The 26,716-nt window shown below is 46.7% G+C and overlaps 1 protein-coding gene across 2 annotated transcripts in view; it reads left to right on the top strand.

Annotated features, from left to right (window-relative positions):
• POLR3A (RNA polymerase III subunit A) overlaps positions 1 to 25,016 on the top strand; it is a 57,605-nt gene extending 32,589 nt beyond the window's left edge. Inside the window, exons 18-32 of one of the 2 annotated variants that reach the window (XM_047760014.1) lie at positions 1,079 to 1,197; positions 3,091 to 3,228; positions 5,316 to 5,486; positions 7,061 to 7,174; positions 8,429 to 8,464; positions 12,178 to 12,264; positions 12,352 to 12,434; positions 13,680 to 13,850; positions 18,094 to 18,187; positions 18,376 to 18,468; positions 19,692 to 19,856; positions 20,343 to 20,507; positions 20,701 to 20,832; positions 22,396 to 22,528; positions 24,362 to 25,016. In XM_047760014.1, the coding sequence (XP_047615970.1) occupies positions 1,079 to 1,197; positions 3,091 to 3,228; positions 5,316 to 5,486; positions 7,061 to 7,174; positions 8,429 to 8,464; positions 12,178 to 12,264; positions 12,352 to 12,434; positions 13,680 to 13,850; positions 18,094 to 18,187; positions 18,376 to 18,468; positions 19,692 to 19,856; positions 20,343 to 20,507; positions 20,701 to 20,832; positions 22,396 to 22,528; positions 24,362 to 24,510 (1,850 nt within the window). In that variant the 3' untranslated portion in view covers positions 24,511 to 25,016. The remainder of the gene's footprint in view (positions 1 to 1,078; positions 1,198 to 3,090; positions 3,229 to 5,315; positions 5,487 to 7,060; positions 7,175 to 8,428; positions 8,465 to 12,177; positions 12,265 to 12,351; positions 12,435 to 13,679; positions 13,851 to 18,093; positions 18,188 to 18,375; positions 18,469 to 19,691; positions 19,857 to 20,342; positions 20,508 to 20,700; positions 20,833 to 22,395; positions 22,529 to 24,361) is intronic. The other variant, XM_047760015.1, reaches the window with a different exon arrangement.
• The last annotated feature ends 1,700 nt before the right edge of the window (positions 25,017 to 26,716 follow it).

Here is a 26,716-nt window from a genome sequence, read left to right as displayed (position 1 = left end):
GTCATGTGTGTGGATTTCTGAGTTTGAGGGTGCTTTGAGCAAACTTGATCTTATTTTTCTAAAAAAAGGGAAGGAAAGAAAAGCCAGGGTGTTTTGTCTTCATAGTTGGTTTTTTGGGGGGTTTTTTGTTTGGTTGGTTGGTTGGTTAATTGGATTTTTTTTAGGGCCGCACCCACGGAAGTTCCCAGGCTAGAGGTCAAATCGGAGGTACCTACTCCACAGCCACAGCAACACGGGATCTGAGCCACGTCTAAACTTACACCATAGCTCACGGTAACACCAGGTCCCCGACCCACTAAACAAGGCCAGGGATTGAACCCACATCTTCATGGATACTAGTTGGGTTTGTTTCTGCTGTGCCACAATGAGATCTCCAGGGCTTTTGGTTGGTTTTTTTTTTTTTTTTCTTGGCCACACCCCACGGAATGCAGAGGTTCCAGGGCCAGGGATCAAATCCGAGTCACCGCAATGATAGCACCAGATCCTTAACTGCTAGGCTGCTGGGGAACTCCATTTAAATCATGTATTTAATGATCATTTAAAATGGTTTAATTTCACAGTTAGCCAGGACCTAAAAGCATTAGGTGTCATGATGGTGCATTCACATTCAAAATCTCCACCTTCTCATGCTTCTGTAAATTTTTGATGGAATAAAGTCCCATCTCTTTAACCTTGATGCCTTTTGCCCTGTGTTCTCCTACTCTCTACTTCTGGTACATACCCCACACTTTCCTGTTCCTATGTCTCTGCTTCCCACTCTTCCACCCACTTTGGAATTCTTCCCCCTTGTCTTCTAAGTCAGTGGCTGCTCTAGTCTTAAAGCCTCTCCTGGGAGTTTTTCCCCAACCTCGAAGTGCTCATTCACCCCCAAGCACCTCCAGCCCTCACTTGGCTGTGTTACTGACAGCTCTGCCCTCTGTTCTTCTAGTTCTATCTTTTACTGTCCCTAGACTATGAACTTGTGGAGCATGGGGGGGCTGTGCTATGTCGTATTCCTGTTTTATCCCACAGATCTGCTTGCATTTCAATTAATATTATTTTGGTAAATGAATGTTACATTCCTGACCTGCTTCCCCAGGTTCCTTCATTAACATATCACAGATGATTGCCTGTGTGGGACAGCAAGCCATCAGCGGCTCCCGAGTGCCAGATGGCTTTGAAAACAGGTCCTTGCCTCACTTTGAAAAACACTCAAAGGTAAGCAGTAGTGGATCAGGCAGAACTTTGAGGGACAACCTTCAGCACAGAGGAGGGGGCTGCCAACCAAGTGACTCCTGGAGCCATTGTCTAAGGCGGGGGCCTCTCAGGGTCATTCCCTCTGCAGCCTGTACTTGAGTCCTGTCGAAGGATCCTTATTAAACTTGGAGCTGTAAACTTGGACCAATGCCCTCTTGTACATTTTCTCTCCAAGAGGGAGGTTTTCAGGTTTCCATCCCACTTACCTTAAGTAATCAAAATGTGTAGCTACCTTATATAACTGTACATTCAGTCTGTATGCTTGTTTGGGGATACTCACATCAAAGTATAAGGGTTTTGAAATAGTGATCATGTGAACCACAGTAAAAGGACTAGGTAGGTCCATGTTCTCCTCCCTGGAATTTTTAAACTCTGTGTTTAAATGCCTTCTGAGTTCCATCAGGTCTGGGCACTAGTGTCAGTAGAATGAAAGAGACAACCTGTGTTGGTTTTCTGTAATTCGGGGGCAAACAGCTATTAAATGTACAGTTGAAGGACTTAGAGCAGATCTGGTCACTCAGTAAATTCTGGATTTGGAATCAGCCGTTTTTCCCACTAAAACACCGATGCCCCAACTGCTCCTGCTCCTGCTCTGTGGAACTGCAGGATTTCTTTCCATCCTCTCCTGGGAAGATGGGGCTGCTCTATTGAGAATGGACAGATACTCTGTGTATCAGGTGGCCCAAGAACAACTCGGGTTCTCTGCCCGAGATCAGAATTCACTAGGGTCAGACAGCCAGATGGTCACTGGAATGGTACCTGCCTGTGCTTATCAGACTCAGAGTCAGAGCCTGAACAATTTAGAAGAGAGGCCAGGGGCATCCAGTGCTAGACTGGGCTAGATGTGCTTGCCTAGAAATGCCCGTGAATATGCCAGCTGCCCTTTAAACAAAATAGGGAAGCAATGGGTTAGCCTCTATGTCTGGATTATTCTCTAAGGTACACAGACCTTACCAGATCAAAGGCCATTTCACACGATGTCTTATATATGTGTATACTTCTGTACAGTTTTATTAAGATACATGTATCATTATAGTCACCCATTTAAAATGTGCAGTTCAATTTCCACAGAAAAGAAAATCATGGACTTGGAGAATAGACGTGTGGCTGCCCAGGGGGAGAGGGAGGGAGAGGGAGCGAGTGGGAGGGATCGGGAGCTTGGGGTTATCGGGTACAACTTGGAATGGATTTACAAGGAGATCCTGCTGAGTAGCATTGAGAACTATGTCTAGATACTCATATTGCAACAGAACAGAGCGTGGGAAAAAAAAAATGTATACATGTAAGTGTAACTTGGCCCCATGCTGTACAGTGGGAAAAAAAAATAAATTAATAAAAAAATAATAATAAAATGTGCAGTTCGTTGACTTGGTATATCCACACAGTTGTGTGGTCATCATCACGATCTAATTTTAGAACATCTTCAGCACCCCAAAACGAATCCCTGTAAACGTTAGCAACACACAGGTATGTTTTGGAGGTGGGCAGGTCTGGCCCAAGGAAGGGTGTCTGGAGGAGAGTTGTTTCCCAGGGGAAGGGCGAGCTGCCGAGGTCAGTACGTGACTGTATGTCTGCTCTAGAACAGCAGCCCAAGCTGCTGTCTCCCTCTCCTGAGCCACTCAGCTGCCACTAGGCACCAGTGGCAGCCCTGGCTGAGACTTCACCCTCTTCACCTCTGCCAAAGATCGTTGGGGCCAAATTATTTCTCCTCTAGGAAAGAGCATAAAACATGAGAGTGTATTGGCCAAGTATTTATAGTCTAAAGGTGAGGCATTTTCTGATTTGAATGGGTTTTGGAATTGTGGGCCTTGAACTTTTTTTGTTAGATGTTTCTTTTTTCCTACTTCTCTTTAGCTGCCAGCTGCCAAAGGCTTTGTGGCTAATAGCTTTTACTCCGGTTTGACACCAACCGAGTTTTTCTTCCACACGATGGCTGGCCGGGAAGGTCTGGTCGACACAGCCGTGAAGACAGCTGAAACAGGATACATGCAGGTAACCCAAAGAAACGTAGGCCATTAGCAACGGAGCAGAGCAGGGACTGTGATCTTGACTGCTGAGTGTTTTCGTGTTTTGTCCCTGAGCTCTAATTTATCCAATCTTGGTCTTTTAAAGGAAAAATTGAGAGATGTAAGTGCCCTAGAAATAAAAAAAACATAAAATGGTAGTATGTTCCAAATCATGCACTGTTCCTCGAATGATGATGACCAGGACAGAGCCACAGGTACTAAAGCCTTGCTGGAGGAGAGCGTGGACTAGAAGTGCATCCTGGGGTGTGGGGAACCACACTCGGCCTCCTCATACATGGAGATGGGGTGACAGCAGAGTAGCTGCCTCTTAATACAAATGGAGAGGGCTCTGCTTCTCACTGTGCAACTGCTTATGTAACCCCTGATTAATATCATTCTAAGAGACTCAGAACCTATTCCAGTGCCTGCATGAGGGCTTGGACACTTGGAGGGATGGCTTTCTCCATTGTGTGTACAGTTATAGGACAGGGGTCTCCAGGGACAGAGCAGAGCTAGATGTTTTCCTTTGCCCATGTTTCTCAGACCGCCAGAGAAATACCCCTGCTGGAGTTCCCTTGGTGGCGCAGTGGTTAACGAATCCGACTAGGAACCATAAGGTTGCGGGTTTGATCCCTGGCCTTGCTCAGTGGGTTAAGGATCTGGCATTGCCATGAGCTGTGGTATAGGTTGCAGATGCAGCTCAGATCCCGCATTGCTGTGCCTGTGGCATAGGCGGGTGGCTACAGCTTTGATTAGACCCCTAGTCTGGGAACTTCCATATGCCGTGGTAAGCAGCCCTAGAAAAAGTAAAAAGACAAAATAAATACATACATACATTCATACGTACATACATACCTCTGCTGGCAGAGTGGTGAAAACACATCCCACTCTGTCTTCCATGAGACCACAGACAAAGGATTTCTCCCTAGTCTCTTATTTCTACTCTATGCTCCATAATCTATGTTCATGGGTTTGTTTGTTCTTAATTTTTTGTTCTCTCTACTTAGAACGCATGATGAAATTAGTACTCCATGTTCCTGGGCAATGAACTGCTGTAGCTCTTTGTACCTTTCTCCCCACTGTGGGTTGGGATGCACAGCCCTTTGCAGGCTGGGCAACCAGGACTGATACACTGGAGACAGATGCAAATGAGTGAGCCAGAACAAACTAGGCTGATGAGGGCCTTGCAAATAACCTATTTTTTGTAACCTCTTCTGGACCTCATGTGGCATGGCAGTTACTGCTTCCCTTTTAGTCATCGTTTGATGAGAAATTACCTTTTAGTTTTGGAGTATGCTGCTTTTGTCAAAAATGAAATAGACTACGAAATGCTTTTTACCACTGTTGCCCAAATGTTTATTGACTATGTTTTGCCTTTACCTTTTTGAAGTAGAGAGTTTGATTTTCCCAGAGCAGTGTGTTAACCTAGAACAAATTAGTTCTGGCATGAGAGATTTTTTGTTTTGAAGTTGCCTGGAGGAAGATTTCTTTCTCTTTAACACATTGAGCTCCCATCCCATTGCTGGCTGGAGTGTCCTGCTGGTGCAAGGTTCTCCCTAAGCAGATTTGAGAAATGGCTGCTGCCTGCTGGTTCAAACACAATGCTGTTCCTGTTCTCTCTTCTTCCCTCTCTGTCCCAGAAGAGGGCCTGCACCTGATCCTCTGTAATTCATATTGGAGTCCACAGGGCTCCTGTATTAAGTTGTGTTTAGAAGTGCAAAGCAATTGCATTAATTTATACTTTAGGGAGACAGAGAGGGAAGGCAAAGCAACCTAAGAACCAGTTTTTGCAGAGTCCTTTGGGGGTGATGGGGTTTAAGTTGCATGCATCTGAAACTCATTCAAGTGCTGGAAGTTAGGACATATTCTAAATCCCACTGCACAGACTAATGAGGCACTTGTGGGTTTGTTGTTCTTGGGGTCAGGAGACTCTTTTGAAGGGATTTCTAATAAAATGTTTTCATGTGATTAAAGTGCTGATAACCTTGAAACTCAGAATTGCAAATCTCATCCTCTGTACACCTGACTAGTCTTCTCAAAGCAGCTGAGCTTTTGTTTCCTCTCCTCCTTTAGAGAAGGCTCGTAAAGTCCCTTGAAGATCTTTGCTCCCAGTATGATTTGACAGTCCGAAGCTCCACAGGAGATATCATCCAGTTCATTTACGGGGGAGATGGCTTAGATCCTGCAGCCATGGAGGGAAAAGATGAACCCCTGGAGTTTAAAAGGGTTCTGGACAACATCAAAGTAAGATTTAGCATTATATCTGGGGTTAGTATTTTCAGGGACATTTCTTTAAAATGGAGATACCTCTTGGTATAGAACAGAGTTAATGCTATCACATCTACCCAACCACTGGGTTAGTATTTTTTTTGTTTGTGTTGCTCTGCCTGATTTCCCCAAATATTAAGAGAATTAGTTTTTCACTTTCAAAATCTAGTTATCGCTGGTAATCAAGTGCCAGTCAGAGAGGGTTTTGGCTTCCTGTCTGTCTAGTAAAAGTGTAGTAGAGGTGGTGTGAAAGTCATGGGTGTGGAGAAGCACGAGCATTTCACATATATTAATTGGAGATATAATTTAGGACAATTTTTTGAAAGGTAGTTGGACATTACTGATCTGAATTTAAATGTCAGTGCCTTTGACCAAAATGTTCCACTTAGAGAAATTTGCCCTACAGAAATGATCTAAATGTGTCAAGAGGTGTTTCTGTAGTTCCCGTCATGATGCAGTGGAAATGAATCCGACTAGGAACCATCAGGTTGTGGATTCAATCCCTGGCCTCACTCAGTAGGTGAAGGATCCGGCGTTGCCCTGAGCTGTGGTGTGGGTCACAGACGTGGCTCGGATCTGGCATTGCTTTGGCTGTCATGTAGGCTGGCAGCTGTAGCTCCAATTCAACCCCTAGCCTGGGAACCTCCATATGCTGAGGGTGTGGCCTTTGAAAAAAAAAAAAGAAAAGAAGAGGAGTTCCTGTTGTGGCTTAGTGGTTAGGAACCAGACGTAGTGTCTGTACAGATACAGGTTTGATCCCTGGCCTCGCTCAAGATCTGTTAAGTAACTGTTGTTGCCGCAAGCTGCAGTGTAGGTCACAGATGTGGCGCTGATCCCGAGTTGCTGTTTCTGTGGCTGTGGTGTAGGCCAGCAGCTGCAGCTCTGATTCGACCCCAGCCAGGGAAATTCCCTATGCTGCAGGTGCAGCCCTCAAAAGAAAAAAATTAATGTGCCAAGAATGTCCTCTCAGCATTGTTTATAGCCGACACAGACCATCAGTGGAGGACAGTGAAGTCTGTAATGGTCTGTCCATACATTAGGATGATGTGCAACCATTACTTGGGGGGAGCCTCATGAGCTTGGAGGTGGGGGAGTGTTTTCACTCATGAAATTTGGGGGTTTATTTTTAGAAAACAAGAATTTGTGTTCTTAGTGCAAATCTTAGGTGGGGTGAAGATTGAGGAGCAATGGCACAATACCCACTGAATAGCCCACACGTCTTTGTAAAGATGGGCTATCATTTTACCCTGTTTTCACCTACATATCAAAAAGAGAGTCTGTGAATTCCTTGGTGGCACAGTGGGTTAAGGATCCAGTGTTGTCACTGCTGTGGCTAGGGTTGTTGCTGTGATGCAGGTTCAATCCATAGCCCAGGAGCTTGTGAGTACAATGGGCATGGCCAAAAAGGAAAAAAAAAAAAAGAGTCTAAAATTTGTTTTGAAAGAAAAAACAGGGCAGATTGCTAAAAGCTCACTCTAAGTGGTTTTGTGTCTTGTAAATCCCTCCCTGGAGTACTGTCCCCATCACTCTGTTTCCTTTCCACACTTGAGGCAGTCTTCCCGTGCCAGAGCGAGCCTGCCCTCAGTAAAAACGAGCTACTCCTGACCACGGAGTCCATCATGAAGAAGAACGAGTTTCTCTGCTGCCAGGACAGCTTCCTGCAGGTGAGTTCCGAGGGGCCATGTGCCCAGTTCGACTGTCAGCGTGGAATTGTTCACCAGGTGCTGGCAGGGAAGTCTCTAAGCTGGGGGTGTTGATGTAAGAGTTTTCCTTATTAAAAAATTCAAGAGTGACCTAGGCAGAATATCTGCAGTCAGCATAAAGAATTTATCTCCTGTCTCTTTTAGTTTATGTCGTTGGCTCAAGTATTTCCTTGTTAGCAAGAAGTGTTTAGCTGGAGAACGGCTTTTTTTTTTAACCCCGTCTCTTGACCCCCTACAGCCCACTTTCTCATCCTATAGGCCAACACCTCCGTCAGTCATTCTGTGTCCTTATAATTTTTAATAGTATCATTGTTTTAAGAGCTTTCATTGTATTTTTACAATAAAGAATGTAGCTTTTTTTTTTTTTGGCTTTTCTAGGACCGTACCCACAGCATATGGAGGTTCCCAGACTTGGGGCCAAATCAGAGCTGTAGCCGCCAGCCTACGCCACAGCCACAGCAACACAGGATCTGAGCTGCATCTGCGACCTACTCCATAACTCACAGCAATGCCAGATCCTTAACCCACTGAGCAAGGCCAGGGGTCGAACCTGCAACCTCATGGTTCCTAGTCGGATTTGTTAACCACTGAGCCACGACAGGAACTCCATTACCATTATTATTTTAAATCTGTTTTTCTCTTACCGTAATATGGATTAGAAATGCACAGAATGAGGTTCCTTGATGGCTCAGTGGGTTAAGGATCTGGCATTGTCACTGCCGTGGCGCAGCTTTGATCCCCAGCCCGGGAACTTCTGAGTGCCACAGGCACTTTTTTTTTTTTTTTAAAGAAATGCACAGGGTCAGCCTTCCTTTTTCTTCTAAGGAGCTGTTTTAATTTCACTTATCTGCTTCTTCCTATTTGTATTATGGTAATAACCCCCTTAAGTATACCAAAAATAAAAATAGTAAAAAAAAAAAAAAAAACCTTAAGAATATTTTGGTTAAAAGCACTTCACTCCTTCCTTTCATATGATAAGATGTAAAAGATAAAAAAGAGATTCTTCCAGATCATTATTTATGTATTTCTTTTCCAGGGTATATTTAAAATTAATAGTCTGGCTGGGTTGAGTGTGAGTGCCTTTGTTTTTGGGGGAGTTTTTTTCACAGATTTTCTTCTTCCTCTTTTTTTTTCCTTAAGTAACAAATGAAAGTTGTAATTTGTTTTTTTTACTTGATTATGTTCACTTATTTATGTTTCTGTTTCTCCTCGAAGACCTTAACTGAAACAGGCTATGAGAAATATAATGAGGTAACGTCCTTATGTGCTGTGGTCGCTGAGCATAGAGGGTTAGCTCTGCTGCACCCTAGCTGTCTGCCAGCCCTGGGGACCACAAGTTCCTATCCCAGGTCTGGCAGATGGGGCTTCCCAGGTCAACACTTCAGACTGGTTCCTTTCCTGCCTTTGAAGAGGTTTGACGGTGACCACCTGCTTGGCGGTGTTTGTGGATTCAATGAGCACTGGTTCAGCCATCACCATATGTCATGCACCCTGCAGATCCTGGGGACACAGAGGTGGCTGAATGTGTCCTCACCCTCCAGTGGCTCACAGTCTGAGCTCACATTTGCCCAGGGAGTCCAAAACCCGCTGGTCAGAACAAGTTTGGGCTGCTGAAGTGATGCCCAGCCCTGGCCTGTGTCAGAGCTGAGGACATGGAGGTAGCTCCTTGGTGGCTTTGAGGCCCGACCCTGCCACAGGCAGACACCTGTGCTCACGAATGAGTGTAAAAGTTAACTGCTGGTTAGTTGTGTGATTAATTGCTTGCCAGTTGCCGTGTTCTGAGTTCCCTGAGTATGCACTGGATGATTCCACTGAATTCTTAGTAGCTTTATTTCAGTTTTCATTTCTAAAAAGTGAGCCTTTTTCCTTTTGATCTAACTTCCATAATACCTGCCCTAACTCTTATGTAAGGGAAGTCACTCTTTTTAGCAAAGCCACTGGTTGCATGTCTGTGGGGTGGTAAGCTGAAAGCTGTCATTTCCAGCACCTGAGCTGGGCAACATTTGAAGTGTGTGCTCTTTACTGCCTGTGTGTATGGATTTCTCACGTGAAAATCGCCTGGGTCTGCTTAGCCATGGGCTCTGGCTCCAGTTTCCCTGTGCCAACAAGTAGGGCAGCCTTGAACATCAGATAGCACCATCTGGGCCAAGAGGGCTTTCAGAAGCTCACCCTTAAGGGCACAACCACAGCTAGGCAAGAGGTTCAGGGAGGAAGTCATCCATGTGAAGGAGGCTCTTAATACTAAATGATGTAGAGGAAAAATTAAGTAGTAGTGGGTATTATCACCTTTGAAGAATCCCACTTTTAGGCAAAGCGACACCAGGAGAGATTGTTCCACTGCCCTCTCCGGCTCAAATTTCCTTTGTTTTGTGTAACTAACTGTATCTAAAAGTGTGGCCTCAAACCTGTAATTAATTAATGAGTAATCCTGGAGAGTTTCTCTTTAAAAAGAGTCTTAAAAACTGTCGGGAGTTCCCGTCGTGGCTCAGCAGAAACAATGTAGTATCCATGAGGACATAGGTTCGATCCCTGGCCTCACTTAGTGGGTTAAGGATCCGGCATGGCTGTGGCTGTGGAATAGGCCCGCAGCTACAGCTCTGAGTGGACCTCCGTATGCCGTGGGCGCAGCCCTAAAAAGACAAAAAAAAAAAAATCAAATTCTTGTAAATTAAAAACAAGCCCTTTCTTAACTAAAAGTCCTTTTTGTGTAAAATGATGGCTGAGTGGCACAGTCACTCTCCATGTATTTCCACACGTTGTCAGTGAAGAGAGCTGACCAACAAGGACAGCCCTGGGAAACCTGTGTTCATGAGCAAGGGACAGGCGAGGTGGGATTGATTCTTACCCACGCAGCCCCTTGATCACTAGGCTTCTGGGATACAGACTGAAATTCCCATAGGGTAAAAACAACATCGCACAAAAACGCTGCCCTAGAGCAGAATGTGGAGAAGGCATTTGACTTTGTATTGAGGCCCATCGCCTTGCCCAAGCCCCTGACCTCATTCTGCCCGAGTGCTTACCACTCTAAAGAGGTGGAGCCAGGGCCCTGCCACCCTGCAAGGCGGGCTTGCCAGGCTGAACGTAGACTGTGCGGACCCAAGTTTTAGTGGTTTGCTTTCAGGACAGATAGTAACTAGATAGTTAACTGCTCCCATCATGGAGCAGTGGAAACGAACCTGACTAGGAACCATGAGGTTTCGGGTTCGACCCCTGGCCTTGCTCAGTGGATTGAGGATCTGGCATTGCTCGGATCCTGTGTTGCTAAGGCTATGGTGTAGGCCAGCAGCTGTAGATCCTATTCGCCCCAAGCCTGGGAGTCTCCATAAGCCGTGGGTGCAGCCCTAAAAAGCAAAAAAAAATGAAAATAAAGATAGTAACTAGAAATTACTCAAGGGTCTGTGGAAGGCTAAAGAGGTTTATTTCTGCAATGTTAGGATAAAACCCTGCCAGTCAAGTGTTAAGCACTCTGTAGGTGTTTTATAGCATTCAGTTTTGCAAAAGTGGGCTCCTGGTTCAGTCTGCTTTTTGAAACATTTGTGTCAGACAAAACATTAGATATGTACAGCTATGCCTTACAGACTGAGTAGACTACGGGCAGACATGCTGGCGTGCTCCTTGGGGCCCCTCAGCCATCCTCGGAATTAAGAAACAAGACCTCTTAAGGTTTTGTAGCCACTACAGCATGCAGTCCACCTTTGGACCCGCCAACTGGTCTGTCCACACAGAGCAGCTGGAAGCCTGTAGTCAACCAGAATCCCCCCGCCACCGCCGCATTTTGTCTGGAGTCAGTGAGGAAAGTACCGTGTCCCTGAGGGCTGCTGAGGGGAAGTGCAGCTACCCACCTTTTCCCATGTTCTCAGAAACGTGCCTGGGTCAAACCAGAGCAACCGATTGGTGGCACCCAGGACTGCCTGACAGTGGCCTCTGAAGGATGCTGCTACTGCATGGTGTGTGCCATCAGCTCCCCTGCGAAGTGCCTTCACAGTTGGTCCCATGGTGCTTGATGTGTGACCCCTGGCAGCACGATGTCGATGGGTGCAATTCACTGAAGCACAACATACCCTCTCAGGACAAGCGCCTGGAGAGGAGATGCTGGCTAGTTCCAGTTCTAGGTGTGACCATGAGCCTGGGTGAATTCACAGAAATACTATAGACTGTAAAGCAGTTGCTTTTACCCCTAGAGAGGTCGCCGGAGAATTTAGGCCCTCACAGGATGTGCTTTTCACCTTCCTTGCTCCATTTTGTCATCATCTCAGGCTTAGAGTGCTGTTCTTAAATACAGTGGGAATAGCAGATATGCTGATGTTTCATTTCCAGCTTTGAGAGTGGTTTCATGGAGGCCTCAGGGCGTTCTGATCAGATTGTGTGTGGAAAGGGAGGGCGCATGAGATGGGGGAGTGGTGAGAGGTGAGGGGCAGAGACAAAGCTGGGACTCGGGAGTGTTTCCTTTGAAATGGAAGCAAGCTCAAAACAAGTGTTTTGCAGTGTACATGGTGTCTACAAAGCCATGCTTTGTAGTATTTAAGTTGACTAGAACAGGTTCAGAAGAAACCCTCAAAAATGTATCAAAGTACAATTGCCCTTACTCTGGGCTTCGTGCATGTGGGCATCAGCCTGTGTGCCAGGGAGCAGAAGAGAGCACAGCAGGGGGCAGGGCTATCCTGCTGTCACTCCCACATGCTGTGTTAGGGCCACAGCACGTACAAAGCATCATCAGAGTAAAAAGAAAGGCCTTAGAAACACCTAAAGCAGAGAATGCTGTGTCCAGGGTGTGGGTGGTATGTCATGTTCCTTGGAAAAACATTTTGTAATAGAACCTGTATCCCTGTCGTATCCTTTATAGTGTCACGTTTAGCTGCCACTAAAAAGGACGGACTCCTTACATGACTGAAATTTATAAAACAAATCACATCCTCCAAATTACTGAGAAATGTATGTCTGATGTTTGCTATGTAATCTTTCAGGAAATAAAAAAATTCATTAAGGGGGTTTCTGAGAAGATCAAGAAAACCAGGGATAAATATGGCATCAATGATAACGGCACGACAGAGGTAACGGCCTTCCCAGACATGTCAGCATACAGGGGTATTTTCCTGTGCGGCTGGTCCTGACTTTGCACTTGGCCTCTGTTCTTCCAGCCCCGTGTACTGTACCAGTTGGACCGGATCACCCCTACCCAAATAGAAAAGTTTCTAGAGACGTGTAGGGACAAGTACATGAGGTAAGAATGCTGCTTGTCTTAGACTGCCGGGCAGTCACGTGGCTCCCTTATAGCCTTCCTGTGTCCTCAGGAAACAAAATCCTGCACTTATAGCGCTTGCCAACTGCCAGCATCTAGCAGGTTCTGTCACGTCTTCTCTGGGGACTCTGGTGGTCGGACAGGCCAGGTGCTCAAAGATGTGAAAAAATTGCAAAGAAATTTCCGAGGATCCTCTCCCCACAGAGAGAGTACTGATGTATTTGGCAGGTGGCCCTTCCACCTTCTGTACCATCATCTGTTAGCAGATCCTCTCCAGTCCTCCCATGCTGACCACACGTAGCCACGCAGGGGGGTTCCCGTCATGGCTCAGCTATTAACGAACCTGACTAGCATCCGTGAGGACACGGGTTCAATCCCTGGCCTTGCTCAGTGGGTTATGGATCTCGAGTTGCCATGAGCTGCGGTGTAGTTCACAGTCGCAGCTCAGATTTTGCGTTGCCGCGGTTTTGGCATAAGCCGGCAGCCACAGCTCTGATTCGACCTCTAGCCTGGGAACCTCCATACGCTTCAGGTGTGGCCCTAAAAAGACAAAAAGACAAAACAAACAAAAATAAAGTAGCCACACAGAATTCACTGTCATCACCAGCCCCCTCTGAGCATCTCGTGCCCCTGTGTGCACCTGTGACTGTGACTTCCTCCTGACCCTAACATCTGTATTTTTTCTGTTGAAAAGAGATAATCAGAAGCCTCCCCAGCAGTTTTGGGGGTTTGAGTTTTGTTTTTCTACTTGAAGGATAGCTGACCTACGCCACTATGTAAGTTTCAGGTGAACAACATGGTGACTAAGAATTTCTCTACATTACTTATCATCATGATGAGTTTGGTTACCATCTGTTACCATACAAAGGTATTACACCATTATTAACTGTATTCCCCACGCCATACATTCATCCCCATCTCCTTAGCAGTTTGTTGTTTGGGGTGTTTTTATTTTTTTCAGGGCCTCACCTGCAGCATGTGGAGGTTCCCAGGCTAGGGGTTGATTCAGAGCTGTAGCCCCACAGCAATGCCAGATCTACGACCTACACCACAGCTCATGGCAACACCAGATCCTTAACCCACTGAGCGAGGCCAGGGATCAAACCTGCGTCCTCATGAATACCAGTCAGATTCAGAAGTCCAGTCAGATTTGTTTCTACTAAGACATGACAGGAACTCCTCCTTAGCAGTTTGACTGGACTTTTCATCTCTGTTTTGTCCTTCCAGGGCACAGATGGAGCCGGGTTCTGCGGTGGGTGCACTTTGTGCCCAGAGCATTGGTGAGCCAGGCACCCAGATGACCCTGAAGACTTTCCACTTTGCTGGTGTGGCCTCCATGAACATCACCCTGGGCGTCCCCCGCATCAAAGAGATCATCAACGCTTCCAAAGCCATCAGGTGTCCGAATCCCTCTTGTTCTCACACTCACTTATTATCACGTTCCTTGAGAAACACTGTTTGTCTTGTCACCTGTGTGTGCGATCCACTAATGGGCAGTATCTCAACTGCCGAGTAACCGTGCTTGTGTTAATCATATCTCAGCTTATAAAACACCTAAACTGGAAAAAAAAAAAAAAAAGTCCAAACTAGATAGAATAAAAACTAAAGCCATGGCTGTTTATAATTTTATTGGAGTATAATTGGTTTACAATTAATTGCTGTGTAGCAGTGACTCGGTTTTATATATTTATAATCTTTTTCATTTATATTCTTTCCATGATGGTTTATCACAGGATATTGAATATATAGTTCCCTGTGCTATACAGTAGGACCTTGTTGTTTATCCATCCTAAATGTAATAGTTTGCATCTACTAATCCCAAACTTCCAATCCTTCCCTCTCCCACTCCTCCTCACCCTCCCCCTTAGCAACCACAAGTCTCTTCTCTATGTCTGTGAGTCTCTTTCTGTTCTGCAGAGAGGTTCGTTTGTGTCATATTTTAGATTCCACGTGTAAGCAACATCATTTGCTATTTGTCTTTGTCTGACTGACTTAGAATGATCTCCAGATCTATCCATGTTGCTGCAGATGGCATTATTTTGTTCTTTTTATGGCTGAGTAGTCTACTGTATATATGTACCACAGCTTCTTTATCCATTCCTCAGTTGATGGACATTTAGGTTGTTTCTATGTCTTGGCTATTGTAAATAGTGCTGCCCTAAACATAGGGGTGTGTGTATCTTTTTAAATTAGAATTTTGTTCCAGATATATGCCCAGGAGTGGGATTAGTGGACCATATGGCAACTTTTTATTTAGATTCTTGAGATGGAGTTCCTGTCATGGTGCAGCGGAAACGAATCCAACTAGGAACCATGAGGTGTGGGTTCAATCCCTGGCCTTGCTCAGTGGGTTAAGGATCCAGCATTGCCTTGAGCTGTGGTGTAGGTCGCAGACACAGCTCGGATCTGGCGTTGCTGAGGCTGTGGCATAGGCCGGCAGTTATAGCTCCAATTCGACCCCTAGCCTGGGAACCTCCATATGCTACAGGTGCGGCCCTAAAAAGACAATAAATAAATAAATAAATAAATTTTTTTAAAAAATAGATTTTTGAGGAACCTCTATACTATTTTCCGTAGTGGCTGTGCCAGTTTACGTTCCCACCAACAGTTTAAGAGGGTTTCCTTTTTTTTCTTTTTAGGGCTGCACTTGTGGCCTATAGAAGTTCCTAGGCTAGGGGTCAAATCGGAAGTGCAGCTGCCAGCCACAGCAATGCAGGTTTCGAGCCACCTCTGTGACCTACACCACAGCTCATGGCAATGCAGTATCCTTAACCCACTGAGTGAGGCCACATCCTCATGGATACTAGTCAGTTTCATTATTACTGAGCCACAACAGAAACCGCAAGGGTTCCCTTTTGTCCATACCCTCTCCAACATTTATTATTTGTAGACTTTTTTTTTTTTGCCACACTTGTGGCATGCAGAAATTCTAGGGCCAGAGATCAGACTTGTGCAACAGGAGTAACCATAGCCACAGCAGTAATGCCAGATCCTTAATCCACTGAGCCACTAGGGAACTCCTGTAGACTTTTAAATGATGGCCATTCTAACCCATGTGAAGTGGTACCTCATTGTAGTTATGATTTGCATTCCTCTAATAACTAGAAACAGTGAGCATCTTTTCATGTGCCTATTGGCCACATGTATGTCTTCTTTGGAGAAATGTCTGTTTAGGTCTTCTGCCCATTTTTCAATTGAGTTGTTTGTCTTTTTTATTGAATGGTATGAGCTATTTGTATATTTTGGAAATTAAGCCCTTCTTGGTCTCATCTTTGCACATATTTTCTCCCAGTCCCTTGGTTGTCTTTATGTTTTATTTATGATTTTCTTTGGTGTGCAAAAGCTTATAAGTTTGTTAGATCCATTTGTGTATTTTTGCTTTTATTTCTACTGCCTTAGGAGACTGACCTAAGAAAACAATGGTACCATTTATGTCAGAGAATGTTTTGCCTATATTCTCTTCTAGAAGTTTTGAAGTATGTCTTTAAGTCTTTAAGCCATTTTATGTTTATTTTTGTGTGTGGTATGAGGTTTGTTCTGATTCCATTGATTTACATGCTGCTGTCCAGTTTTCCCAGCACCACTTGCCAAAGAGGCTGCCCTTTCCCCATTGTATACTCTTGCTTCCTTTGTTGAAGATTAATTGGCCATCAATGTGTAAGTTTATTTCTGGGCTCTCTGTTCTGTTTTACTGATATGTTTGTTTTTGTGCCAATAACACACTGTTTTGATTACTGTAGCTTTGTAGAATTATCTAAACTCTGAAAGAGTTAATGCCTCCTGCTTTGTTCTTTTTCTTAAGGATTACTTTGGCAATTCTGAGTCTTTTATGGTTCTATATAAATTTTGGGATTATTTGCTCTAGTTCTGTGAAAAATATAATGGGTAATTTGGTAAGGATTACATTAACTCTGTACTTTGCCTTAGGTAGTATGACCATTCTCAGTATTATTTCTTCCAGTCCAAGAGTTGGACATATCTTTCCATTTCTTTAAGTCATCTTTCATTTCCTTTATTGTTTTGTAGTTCTTAGTATACAAACCTTTCACCTCCTTGGTCAGGTTTATTCCTAAATTTTTTTTTGTTAGCTTTTTGGATTTTTTTTTTTTTATGTGATTTAAAAAAAGGATTGTTTACATTCCCTTTCTGATATTTCATTTTTTAGTGTAAAAAAAATGCAGCCAGTTTATGTATGTTAATCTTACATCTTGCTACCTTTCTTAATTTTTTTATTCAATTCTAGTATTTTTTTAGTAGAATCTTTAGGGTTTTCTACATACAATAGCATGTCATCCACATACAATGACAATTTTACCTGTTCCCTACCAATCTGAGTACCTTTTATTTCCTTTTCTTGTCTGACTGCTATGGCTAGAACTTCCAGTACTATGTTGAAGAGAAGTGGTGAGAGTAGGCATCCTTGCCTTGTTCCAGATTTTAGTGGGAAGGCTTTCAGCTTTTCTCTATTGAGTATTATATTTGCTGTGGGTTTGTCATAAATGGCTTTTATTATGTTTTTGTTTGTTCGTTTTATTTTTTTGCCTTTCCTTGAGCCACTGCCGAGGCATATGGAGGTTCTCAGGCTAGGGATCTAATCGGAGCTGTAGCCAGAGCCACAGCAACGCAGGATCCAAGCCGCATCTGTAAGCCACACCACAGCTTACAGCAACGCCGGATCCTTAACCCACTGAAGAAGGCCAGGGATCGAACCCGCAACCTCATGGTTCCTAGTCGGATTTGTTAACCACTGCGCCACGACGGGAACTCTGTAAATGGCTTTTATTATGTTGAGATATGTTGAAACCATGGTTCTTTGTGGCCACAAGTCACATGAAAGGGAAAAACATAAAAAAGAAAAATTCCTGGGAAGGTTGGAGCCATGTGTCAGTGTAGATTTCATCCTTTTGATGTTATTATTCCCAGCCTCACTAGGCCTGACTGATGTGTCTGTCACTTGGGCTGTGACCCCCACTCCCCAACAAGGTGCTTTCATGATAGGATTTGTAGGTGATGTGAGACTAGAAGAGACAGAAATACCTGATAATGCATTCGGTGACAAAATTATGGTTCACATATGATCTGAATCTAATGAAATGACAATAAATAGCATTAAATAAAAGAAAACTGTACCTGGTTCTGGAATACCACGTGCAGGTGTCCTGGGTGGCAGGAGCTCCGCCTGCATCTTCTAGGTAGGTCACATCTCCCAGGAGTGCCATCCAGGACAGTGAGGATAGGAGCTACTGGCTGTGGTTGGAGGAAGAGGAGGTAGGTGTACTGGAGGGGAGATTATAGGACTGGGGGTGGGGATGGAGGAGGCTATAGCACACAAAGGGCAATCTACTCAGGGAACAGAAGGGAAATAACTACTGATTAGGACCAAAGAGGAAGAGGTAGTTTGACTTGGCCAGGAAAAATTTTCTGGAAGTCACTCGTTCACTGACAGCATGGGCTGCCTCATGAGCTCCAAAAATAGTAAATCTAAGTGAGAATGTACGCGAAGCCCTCAGCATCGTGCCCGGCAGCTGTAAATGCCCGATGAATTACAGTTGCTGTTAATGTTACAATTCTGAGTGGTACCCGGGCTTAACAAAACAGCCTCCTTCCTTGTGCTGTAATCATTTACTCTTACTGCCCACAGCACGCCAATCATCACAGCCCAGCTGGACAAGGATGACGATGCAGATTACGCTCGCCTCGTGAAAGGGAGGATTGAGAAAACCCTCTTGGGGGAGGTAAGAAGGAATCCCTCTTAATAATCAGGAAACTAAACCAGCATTGTTTCTAGGAAGTGTAGGAACCACTTGTAGTGGATTTACCCATCAGCATGTCCACACCACTCTGTGTCTCTAAGAAAGAGCACAAGCCTTGTATGCTGAGAACAGGGAAAGTGACTGAACATTCTCATCTTTTGACACCACAGATTTCGGAGTATATTGAAGAGGTCTTTCTTCCTGATGATTGCTTTATTCTCATCAAGCTCTCCCTGGAACGGATCAGACTTCTGAGACTGGAAGTGAGTCACATAATTAAATGTGTGGAGGAAATCATCCTCTGTTAGTCCCAAGAGAGGCGCTGATAAACTAGGGCAGGAGCTGTGCAAAGCAGGAGAAGCCCTGCAGAGGCCCAGAGCTTTCACTCAGTGTCTGTTCTGTGTGAGCCTGTCATTCCCTCATATTCTCTCTCCACACCTGACCCTGTGTTGTCGTCTAGAGACACAGGAAATCAGTGACAGTTTTGTGCAGGCCACGATAATGCTCTGACACAGCATTATAGCATCTGGAAGGACCATGGTACCAGCAGTGTCTCACCTGTGAGCCCCCAGCATAGCAACTGGCTGGCTCAGGAAATGTTTTTGGGTGGGTGGATTGAGCTGGCTTATTATTATTTACATTTATGTATAGATAACAATGGAAAGGTTATCAGCCTTGCTCACAGATAGATTGAAGCAGTGGTACAAACAGTAACTTCCTAGCACCTTCCTCTTTCTTTCCTTCACTCAGCCTGTCAGCCCATTCCTTTAAGTACCAAGTAAATGCATTGTCCATATGACAGTTGATTCCAGAATTGAGCAGCCATTTCTCCAGGTTGGGGATCTCTCTAGCCTGCCTCACGGCTCCTCTACCAAAACAGCTGGGCTGTATCAGGGATTGCAGCTCCCCAGCTATTGTGGTGAAAAGTCAGGTGAAGGGGAGGCTTCACTGCTGTCTTAAATTGTCCTGGTCTCACCGCCTGCCTCCAAGGAAGGCCCGAATGCCTATTGCCATGAATTGACCATTCATTTTCAGTGGAGAAAGGGGGGAATTGGGGGATGTAGACTTTTAATGAACAAAGTAGGCAGTACATAAAAATACACTGTAGTGGCTCAGCAGGTTAAGAACCAGATTAGAATCCATGAGGATGCTGGTTCGATCCCAGGCCTCATTCAGTGTTCCAGTGTTGCTGCGAGCTACGGTGCAGGTTACAGGTGCAACTGGGATCTGGCATTGCTGTGGCTTTGATATAGGCCAACAGCTACAGCTCCGATTCACCCCTAGCCTGGGAACCTCCATATGCCACAGGTGTGTATAAAAAGACAAAGAAAAAAGAAAAAAAAATGTCATGGTGAGCAGAGAGATTGAGGGAAAATGACTAAAAAGGCTTCTTAGAGGGGCAATGATGCAAAAAGACCAGGAAATACTGGAACCGTACCTCTTAATAACATCTTCAGTAACAACCTGGCCACCTGGCCCCTCGCAGGTGAACGCCGAGACGGTGAGGTATTCCATCTGCATGTCCAAGCTCCGAGTGAAGCCTGGCGATGTGGCGGTCCACGGTGAGGCTGTGGTATGTGTCACCCCCCGAGAGAACAGCAAGAGCTCCATGTACTACGTTCTGCAGTTTCTGAAGGAGGATCTCCCCAAGGTGAGATGGAATCACCTCCTCAGGACCCCATGAGGCCTAAGCCCTGGAGATGCATAAAGGGAGGGACCGCAAGTACCTCCAACCTCCAGATCCAGGTGTCAGGGGGCCACTGGGCTTTGTCATTGCTGAGACTGAGGGTGGCCCTGTTTCTTTGCCACATCCCCAGGAACCAGGCAGGTTTGGATTTCCCTCTTGGAGCTGCCTCACCAGCTCTGCCTGTTTGGTTTCTCTCTGTTCTCTCATAAAACTGCTGGTAGGAGGGCACAGTCCCCTGAACTCCTGCTTTCCCCCACCCCGAGAGCAGCGCTCAGGCATGGCCGATCCTGGCATGTTATTGATAATCACCACGGAGAAACAGGGTGATCAAGGTCACGCACCCAGGCCCAGACGTTCCCAGTTCTCACCACTGCTGTGGTTCCGAGGCTACCGGGTGGGTGGGGCTGTGGGCACTTCGGGTTCTCTAGCCTTCTGTATTTCGGAGTCCAGGTGGTGGTGCAGGGCATCCCAGAGGTGTCCCGAGCTGTCATCCACATTGACGAGCAGAGCGGAAAGGAGAAGTACAAGCTCCTGGTGGAGGGTGACAACCTGCGGGCAGTCATGGCCACCCATGGGGTGAAGGGCACCCAGACCACCTCCAACAACACCTACGAGGTACTGCTCATGGCTGGGGCACCTGCGGTTGTCCCAGTGCACTGCTCCTATCCTGCCCTTTGTTCTGGGTCTACACCACAGACTGCCCCTCACTCCATCTCTGGGGAGGGCTCAGGGTACCAGGAACCTGCCAGGTGGAGGAGGCCAGGTGGTGCCTGGAAGTGGCTGCCTCCACTCATCCTGGCCTCCACAGGTGGAGAAAACCCTGGGCATCGAAGCTGCCCGGACGACCATCATCAACGAAATCCAGTACACGATGGTCAACCACGGCATGAGCATTGACCGGCGGCACGTGATGCTGCTCTCTGACCTTATGACCTACAAGGTGCGTGGGGGGCCTGGTGGCGAGCTTCGTGATCTGGTCTCAGGAGCATGAAGCTTGTGGGACACAGAGTGCCCGGCTGTGAGGACCACCCTCACCCAACACCAAGTGTGGTGGTCGGGCTGGGTGTGCTGGTCAAATTCTAGCATGAGAATTGCAGCCTCCTGGCAGGGGACAGACTGTGGCATTTGTCCTTATTAGAAAGTTTATCCAAAGAGGAAACTAGCCATTGCCGAAAGCCCAAGTCGTCCACGGCAAACTGAGGTTTATTCCCTGTTAAACCCCATTTATCACACTTGTTTTGTAGCAATTTCCAGGTAAATAACAAGTTAATGTGATCTGAGGGGGACTGAAGTTGGTTGCTTGATTTTTTTTTTTTTTCCTCTCCTCCCCGAAAGAAGTCCTCCCTCTATCAGTTTGTAAGGCCTGATGCCTCCACGTTCAGACTAGTGCTTACTGTACTAGTGAATAGTGTTATAGACAATTCAGAAACTAGTTGGGAGAAATCATCCCTTTCCTAACGCCCTGTAGTGAAAGCTGTCATTTTTAAAAATCTTCCTTTTCAGTCTTACTCTATAAGCATATATTATGTTACTGTAGCTGCAGTAAAAGTGGGTGTGAACTCTTTCCCTGTCTTGAGACTTTTAAATTATTTGAGTTTTGAGTTCTTTGAGCCGTAAGAAACATTTTCAAAAGTATACCCTTTTCTTAAAAAATTATTGGAGTTCCCATTGTGGCTCAGCAGGTTAAGAACCTGACTAGTATCCGGGAGAATGAGGGTTGGATCCCTGGCCTCGCTCAGTGGGTTAAAGATCCAGCGTTGCTGTGAGCTGCAGCATAGGTCGCAGGTGCAGCTCAGATCCCACATTGCTGTAGCTGGGGTGTAGGCTGGCAGCTGCTGCTCTGATTTGACCCCCTAACCCAGGAACTTCCATATGCAGCCATTTAAAAAAAAAAAAAAGTGTTTCAGTATTTCCCAAAAAGGGGAGGAAAAAAAAAAAAAAAGGTTGAAGTATATAGGTGATTTACAGTGTTGTGTTAGAAATAGTCCATTTTTTTTCTTTACTTTTTAGGGCCGCACCCACGGCATATGGAGGTTCCCAGGCTAGGGGTCGAATCGGAGGTACAATTGCCAGCCCATGCCAGAGCCACAGCAATGCAGGATCCAAGCCACGTTTGTGGCCTATGCCATAGCTTAAGGCAATGCCAGATCCTTAACCCACTGAGCAAGGCCAGGGATCGAACCGGCAACCTCGTAGTTACTGGTCAGATTCGTTTCCGCTGCGCTACAATGGGAACTTCCAGAAGTACTGCATTTTTAAAGTCAGAGTTTTAATTCTAATTCTCAGACCTTAATTCTTTGTTCCAGTGGTACCTGGCTAAACAAGTAAGGATCCATGTTGTCAGTGGCTAATGGCCTCAGAGGACAGATAGCTGTTAGGGTGCTGTTTACACCTGAGAGTGTGACTTGAAAGGCTTGGCTGATTTTTGCTTATCCTGTTGAGAGTCAGGGGTGCGTTTCAGTGAGTGGCAGGAGCACCACTCTGATTCTCTACCTTGGCACAGGGTGAAGTCCTGGGCATTACTAGATTTGGCCTGGCCAAGATGAAGGAGAGCGTGCTGATGCTGGCCTCCTTTGAGAAGACCGCCGACCACCTCTTTGACGCTGCTTACTTTGGGCAGAAGGACTCCGTGTGTGGTAGGTTTTGTGTTTGTGGCAGCCTCACCGGTGGCCTTTGTTGTTTATAGCTTAGACCTTGGCCAGGGTTTCTCAGGAGGAAAAGAAACTGAGGGGACCGAGCTTTTACTTGCTTAAGAATAAAGTCACAGGTCACAGAATTGCAGCTGATGGATCTTTTATCTCCAAAGCCTGACTGACTGACAGCATTCCCCACATCTATCAGAAGCCTTCTCTATCAGCACAGAGAAGAGATCGCCCCTGGGCATGTAGGAATTCTCTAGCTGTTGGAATTGCTGTCGGCCCCTCTGATCCTGCCCCAGGCACTCCCACTGTCCTGACTCCCTGAGCAAGGTGTCAGCAGGTGTGGGGGGGGGGCAATGTGGTATCTCAGCGTATCAGTGAGGTGTAGGTATTAAGCCCTCCACGGTGAGAAGGCCAAGGGAACCAGCTTGCTTGCTATTTGTGTCTCGCCCTGCACTGGCCTCATTTCCCACCATACGCACCTCTCTGACAGGGCCTGGGGTGGAGCAGGAGGAGCAGCTGTCACAACGGGGCCTCTGCCCACCCCCCACCCCCCACCCCGGAGTGCCTGCTGTACCCTGTGGCCTGAGCTGGGGGTTTGTGACGGGCTGGGGCTCAGGACCCTGCCAGGGTCACACACTCTTCAAGCCTAAGCACTGATGCCAAACCTGGTCACCACCCCCACCACCAGAGCTCTGCTTCCTCATGACCATTTCCCCCTCACCTCCTTGTGTGGATTTGCCACCAAGAGTCCCAGTCGTATATTGCCTGTTTTTGCTCCTAAAATTTTAAACTCTTCTTTCCCATGGGTTGCAGGCTACAGATAGAGGAAAAGAGAAACTACAGAATTCTTTAAGAAAATGAAGTGTAAAACGAAAGAAAAGGGCGCAGAGATTGGGCCCAAGGAAGGGCAAGACCAAGGCAAAAGAAGGGGCGAGTCTGCTTGAACACATGATTAAGAGCCAGCACCCCCCTGTGCTGGGACCTGGGCCCTGGTCTTGGCTGCTGCCCTGCTGCAGGCCCACCCACCACCCTCTCTCTACCACTGACGCCTTTAGGGGGCCCAGCATGGTCACCCCACCCCCACTTCCTGGTCCGTCACATATTGTAACTCAGTGTCAACCCTTACTGTGTGTTGGTTTTAATCTGATTGTTTGCCTCTATGGTCACCTGATAGCACAAAGCCCAGAACATAGCAGGTACACACTTGTTTGTTGTAGAACCAGGCCTGCCACAGAGCCCAACATTTACTTCTTGAAAAGCTGAAAGGGAGCTTGGAGAATCTGTGCCCTCCATCGCCTTACTCCTGTCCCTGTTCAAGAGCCCTGCCTTCTGAGTGTTTCTGATTCAGGCTGTGGACTCCAAGCTTGGGCTGCTGCGAAGCCTGGCCCTGCCACAACCCCTGAGTACAGGGACCAAGTCCCTGCTGCTGTTTCCAAGGGGGTTTGCATCTGCTCACCATCGTCCCATCCACCTGTCTTGTAGGCCCTAAGTTAAGGGAACACTGGGTGGCATTCAGTATCCTTGCTGAGTTTTGTGCTTACAAAGGCGCCTTTGGTTCAGATGGAGAGACTGCCGAGCCAGCAGTAGGGCTATGCGCAGGTGCTGTCCCTCGCGCAGGTGCAGAATCCCCAACCCAAATGGGAGCACCATGCCAGACCTTCACATGGCATAGATGCATCCAGCAAGCAACCCAGCTTCAGCCCATCTATGTGTAGTGGCGCTGGTGGTCCAATCCCAGTTTCTAACTCCCAAGTCGGTAGTCTTTCTGTCCTGAAAACCTACTGGTGTGTCAAGTAGCTCTCTAATCTCCTTTCTGGTTGGTTTCAGGGGTGTCTGAATGCATCATCATGGGGATCCCCATGAACATCGGAACCGGGCTCTTCAAGCTGCTCCACAAGGCCAACAGGGACCCGAGCCCTCCCAGGAGGCCTCTGATCTTCGACACAGATGAATTCCACATCCCTCTTGTCACATAGTCCAGGGAAGAGGGGACTTTTCCTGACCTTGGCTCCTTGTCCTGTCTGGGAAAGGGGCTCGAGGCCAGCAGCTGACTCGTGAGCTTTGTGCTCCCCAGGACTGAGGCCCCGCCATCCCACCATGCCAGCGGGCAGAGAAGATGCCACTGTCCCCGGAGACAACTCCCCTAGTGACCCCGACCACAACGGTGGAAAGAACTAGGGTTTGTCTGTTTGTTGAAATTTTAATCTATGGACAGCTCAGCACCTCCTGCCCACTCCACCTCCCTGGACAGGCAAGGAGGCCCCAGCCAGGCGTCTCTGCTCCTTCTAACCTCTCGTCCATCCGTCTGCTCTCAGAGGTGCTCCACCCTGACCAGGAGCCAGGTCTAGGCCCCAAGACCAGGGCACGATCTTGGTTCTTCTTTTCCTTGCTCATGCTGGAATCTCCCAATGTGATATGCTAATGTAAATATTGTTACTACTATTTATTGTTCAGTTCAAAGAATTTGGAGTTTTTATTGTTATTTTGGTTTTACTTTTGAAACCAAGAAGCTATAGAAACCAAGAAAATGAGCTTTATGGTGTCACTGGAAAAACTGGTTAAGCAAATGGGACTATCTAGGATTCGTAACTGAGTGTAACTGTTGTGAGGCCACACTGCTCTGAAACATCTTCCGCAGACACCCCACCCACCGCCCACCTTTTGTCTGCCTCCGACTGCCATGGAGGGGCTCAGGAGTCAGATCTGTTCTTCATGGCCCGTAGAAGCCTTGCCAGAGTTTGGGGCCGGCCGACTGACTGACATGGTGCCTGTCAGTGTACATGGAAATGATGTGTAAGGCTGGTCCAGGCCCCCCGTGGTATCCATAACCTCCGAGGCGTGTGCATGTGTGCCCTGCCTCTTGCAGTTGGAGAGCATGCAGCACAAGTGCAGAACTCAGGGCCTAGAAAGTGCTCCAGAGCAGTGGCGGGAGAGGGTCCACCTGGGTACCGGCAGGCACCAGCTCTGCGGGGTGAGCTGGCTGCCCAGATAGGAAGGGCAGAGTCCCGCACAGGAGTGGTTGTCAGCTGGAACTGGGGGTGTGCCCCAGGTGGCAACAGCAGACTCCAAAAAGAGGAAAGCTGTGCAATAGAAAGCACACATCACAGATTTGATCCCTGGCCTTGCTCAGTGAGTTAAGGATCCTGCATTGCCACAAGTTGCAGTGTAGGTCACAGATACGGTTCGGATCCTGTGTCGCTGTGGCTGCAGCTCCAATTCAACCCCTAGCCTGGGAACTTCCATGTGCCTCTAGTGTGGCCCTAAAAAGACAAAAATAAAAGAAAATACACATCAGACTGTGAGGAGAGAGCCAGCAGGGGATCCTGGGAAGACCCATGACCTCCCGCCTACCTGGGCTTCTGCCAGCGTCTGCACCGCTGCTGATGGGTTTTTCAAGGCTTATGAAGGGGTTTTGTGCAACATAGAGAAGAAACGTACACAGCTGGTCTCCTAGGAAAGAAACATACGCAGATGGTTTTCTAGAGAGCAGAAGGGCTTGCTTTTGGAGACCGTGATTCTTTGTACTTAACTTGCTCCTTAGGATTGGCCCAGGGTCAGAGAGAAGCTACAGTAGCTCCACCCCCTTTGGAGAACATTCCAAGGAGCCTGTCCTTCCCTTCCCTGCCCAGAGCCAAGTTTATCGGATCTGGATCTTCCTTCCTTCCCAGGGGAGCGTTGGCAGTCCAAGACTGCTTATTTGGAAGTGAGATGACCTGCTGCTGATGAGGTAGATGATAGTGAAAAGGGGGCTTTGACCCACTTCTGTCTCTGTGCACTGGAGGAGGAAAGTCTGCCTCTGAAAGGACAGCCGCTTCATCTCAGTGTGTCAAGGCTCTGGGAGAAACACACCAAAGAGATGTGCCTCTGTTGTTGAGTGAGAAGATGGTTTGGGTGATTAAAGAGATGGATGTGGTCAAAGAAAAAGGGGAAGCTCAAAGAATTCAAGCAGTATTTTATATAATTGACTTAAGTTTCTTGGCCAATCCCTAGTTGATTCCCCAAGTTCGGAGTTAACGTTACTGAGGTGCTTGCATGACCTTGGCTCTTGGGTCTGTGTTTAGAATGAGTACTTTCTTTCCCATGGCACCATGATTCTGAATTAGAAATTCTTGACCTCAGGGGGCGTTTTTTTGTTTGTTTTGTTTTGTTTGTTTTTGTCTTTTTAGGGCTGCACCTGTGGCA

This window comes from Phacochoerus africanus, chromosome 15 (genome assembly GCF_016906955.1).
Source record: "Phacochoerus africanus isolate WHEZ1 chromosome 15, ROS_Pafr_v1, whole genome shotgun sequence".
Classification (NCBI taxonomy): Eukaryota; Metazoa; Chordata; class Mammalia; order Artiodactyla; family Suidae; genus Phacochoerus; species Phacochoerus africanus.
Note: the sequence above shows the minus strand (reverse complement) of the source record. Positions and strands in the feature narration are given on the sequence as shown.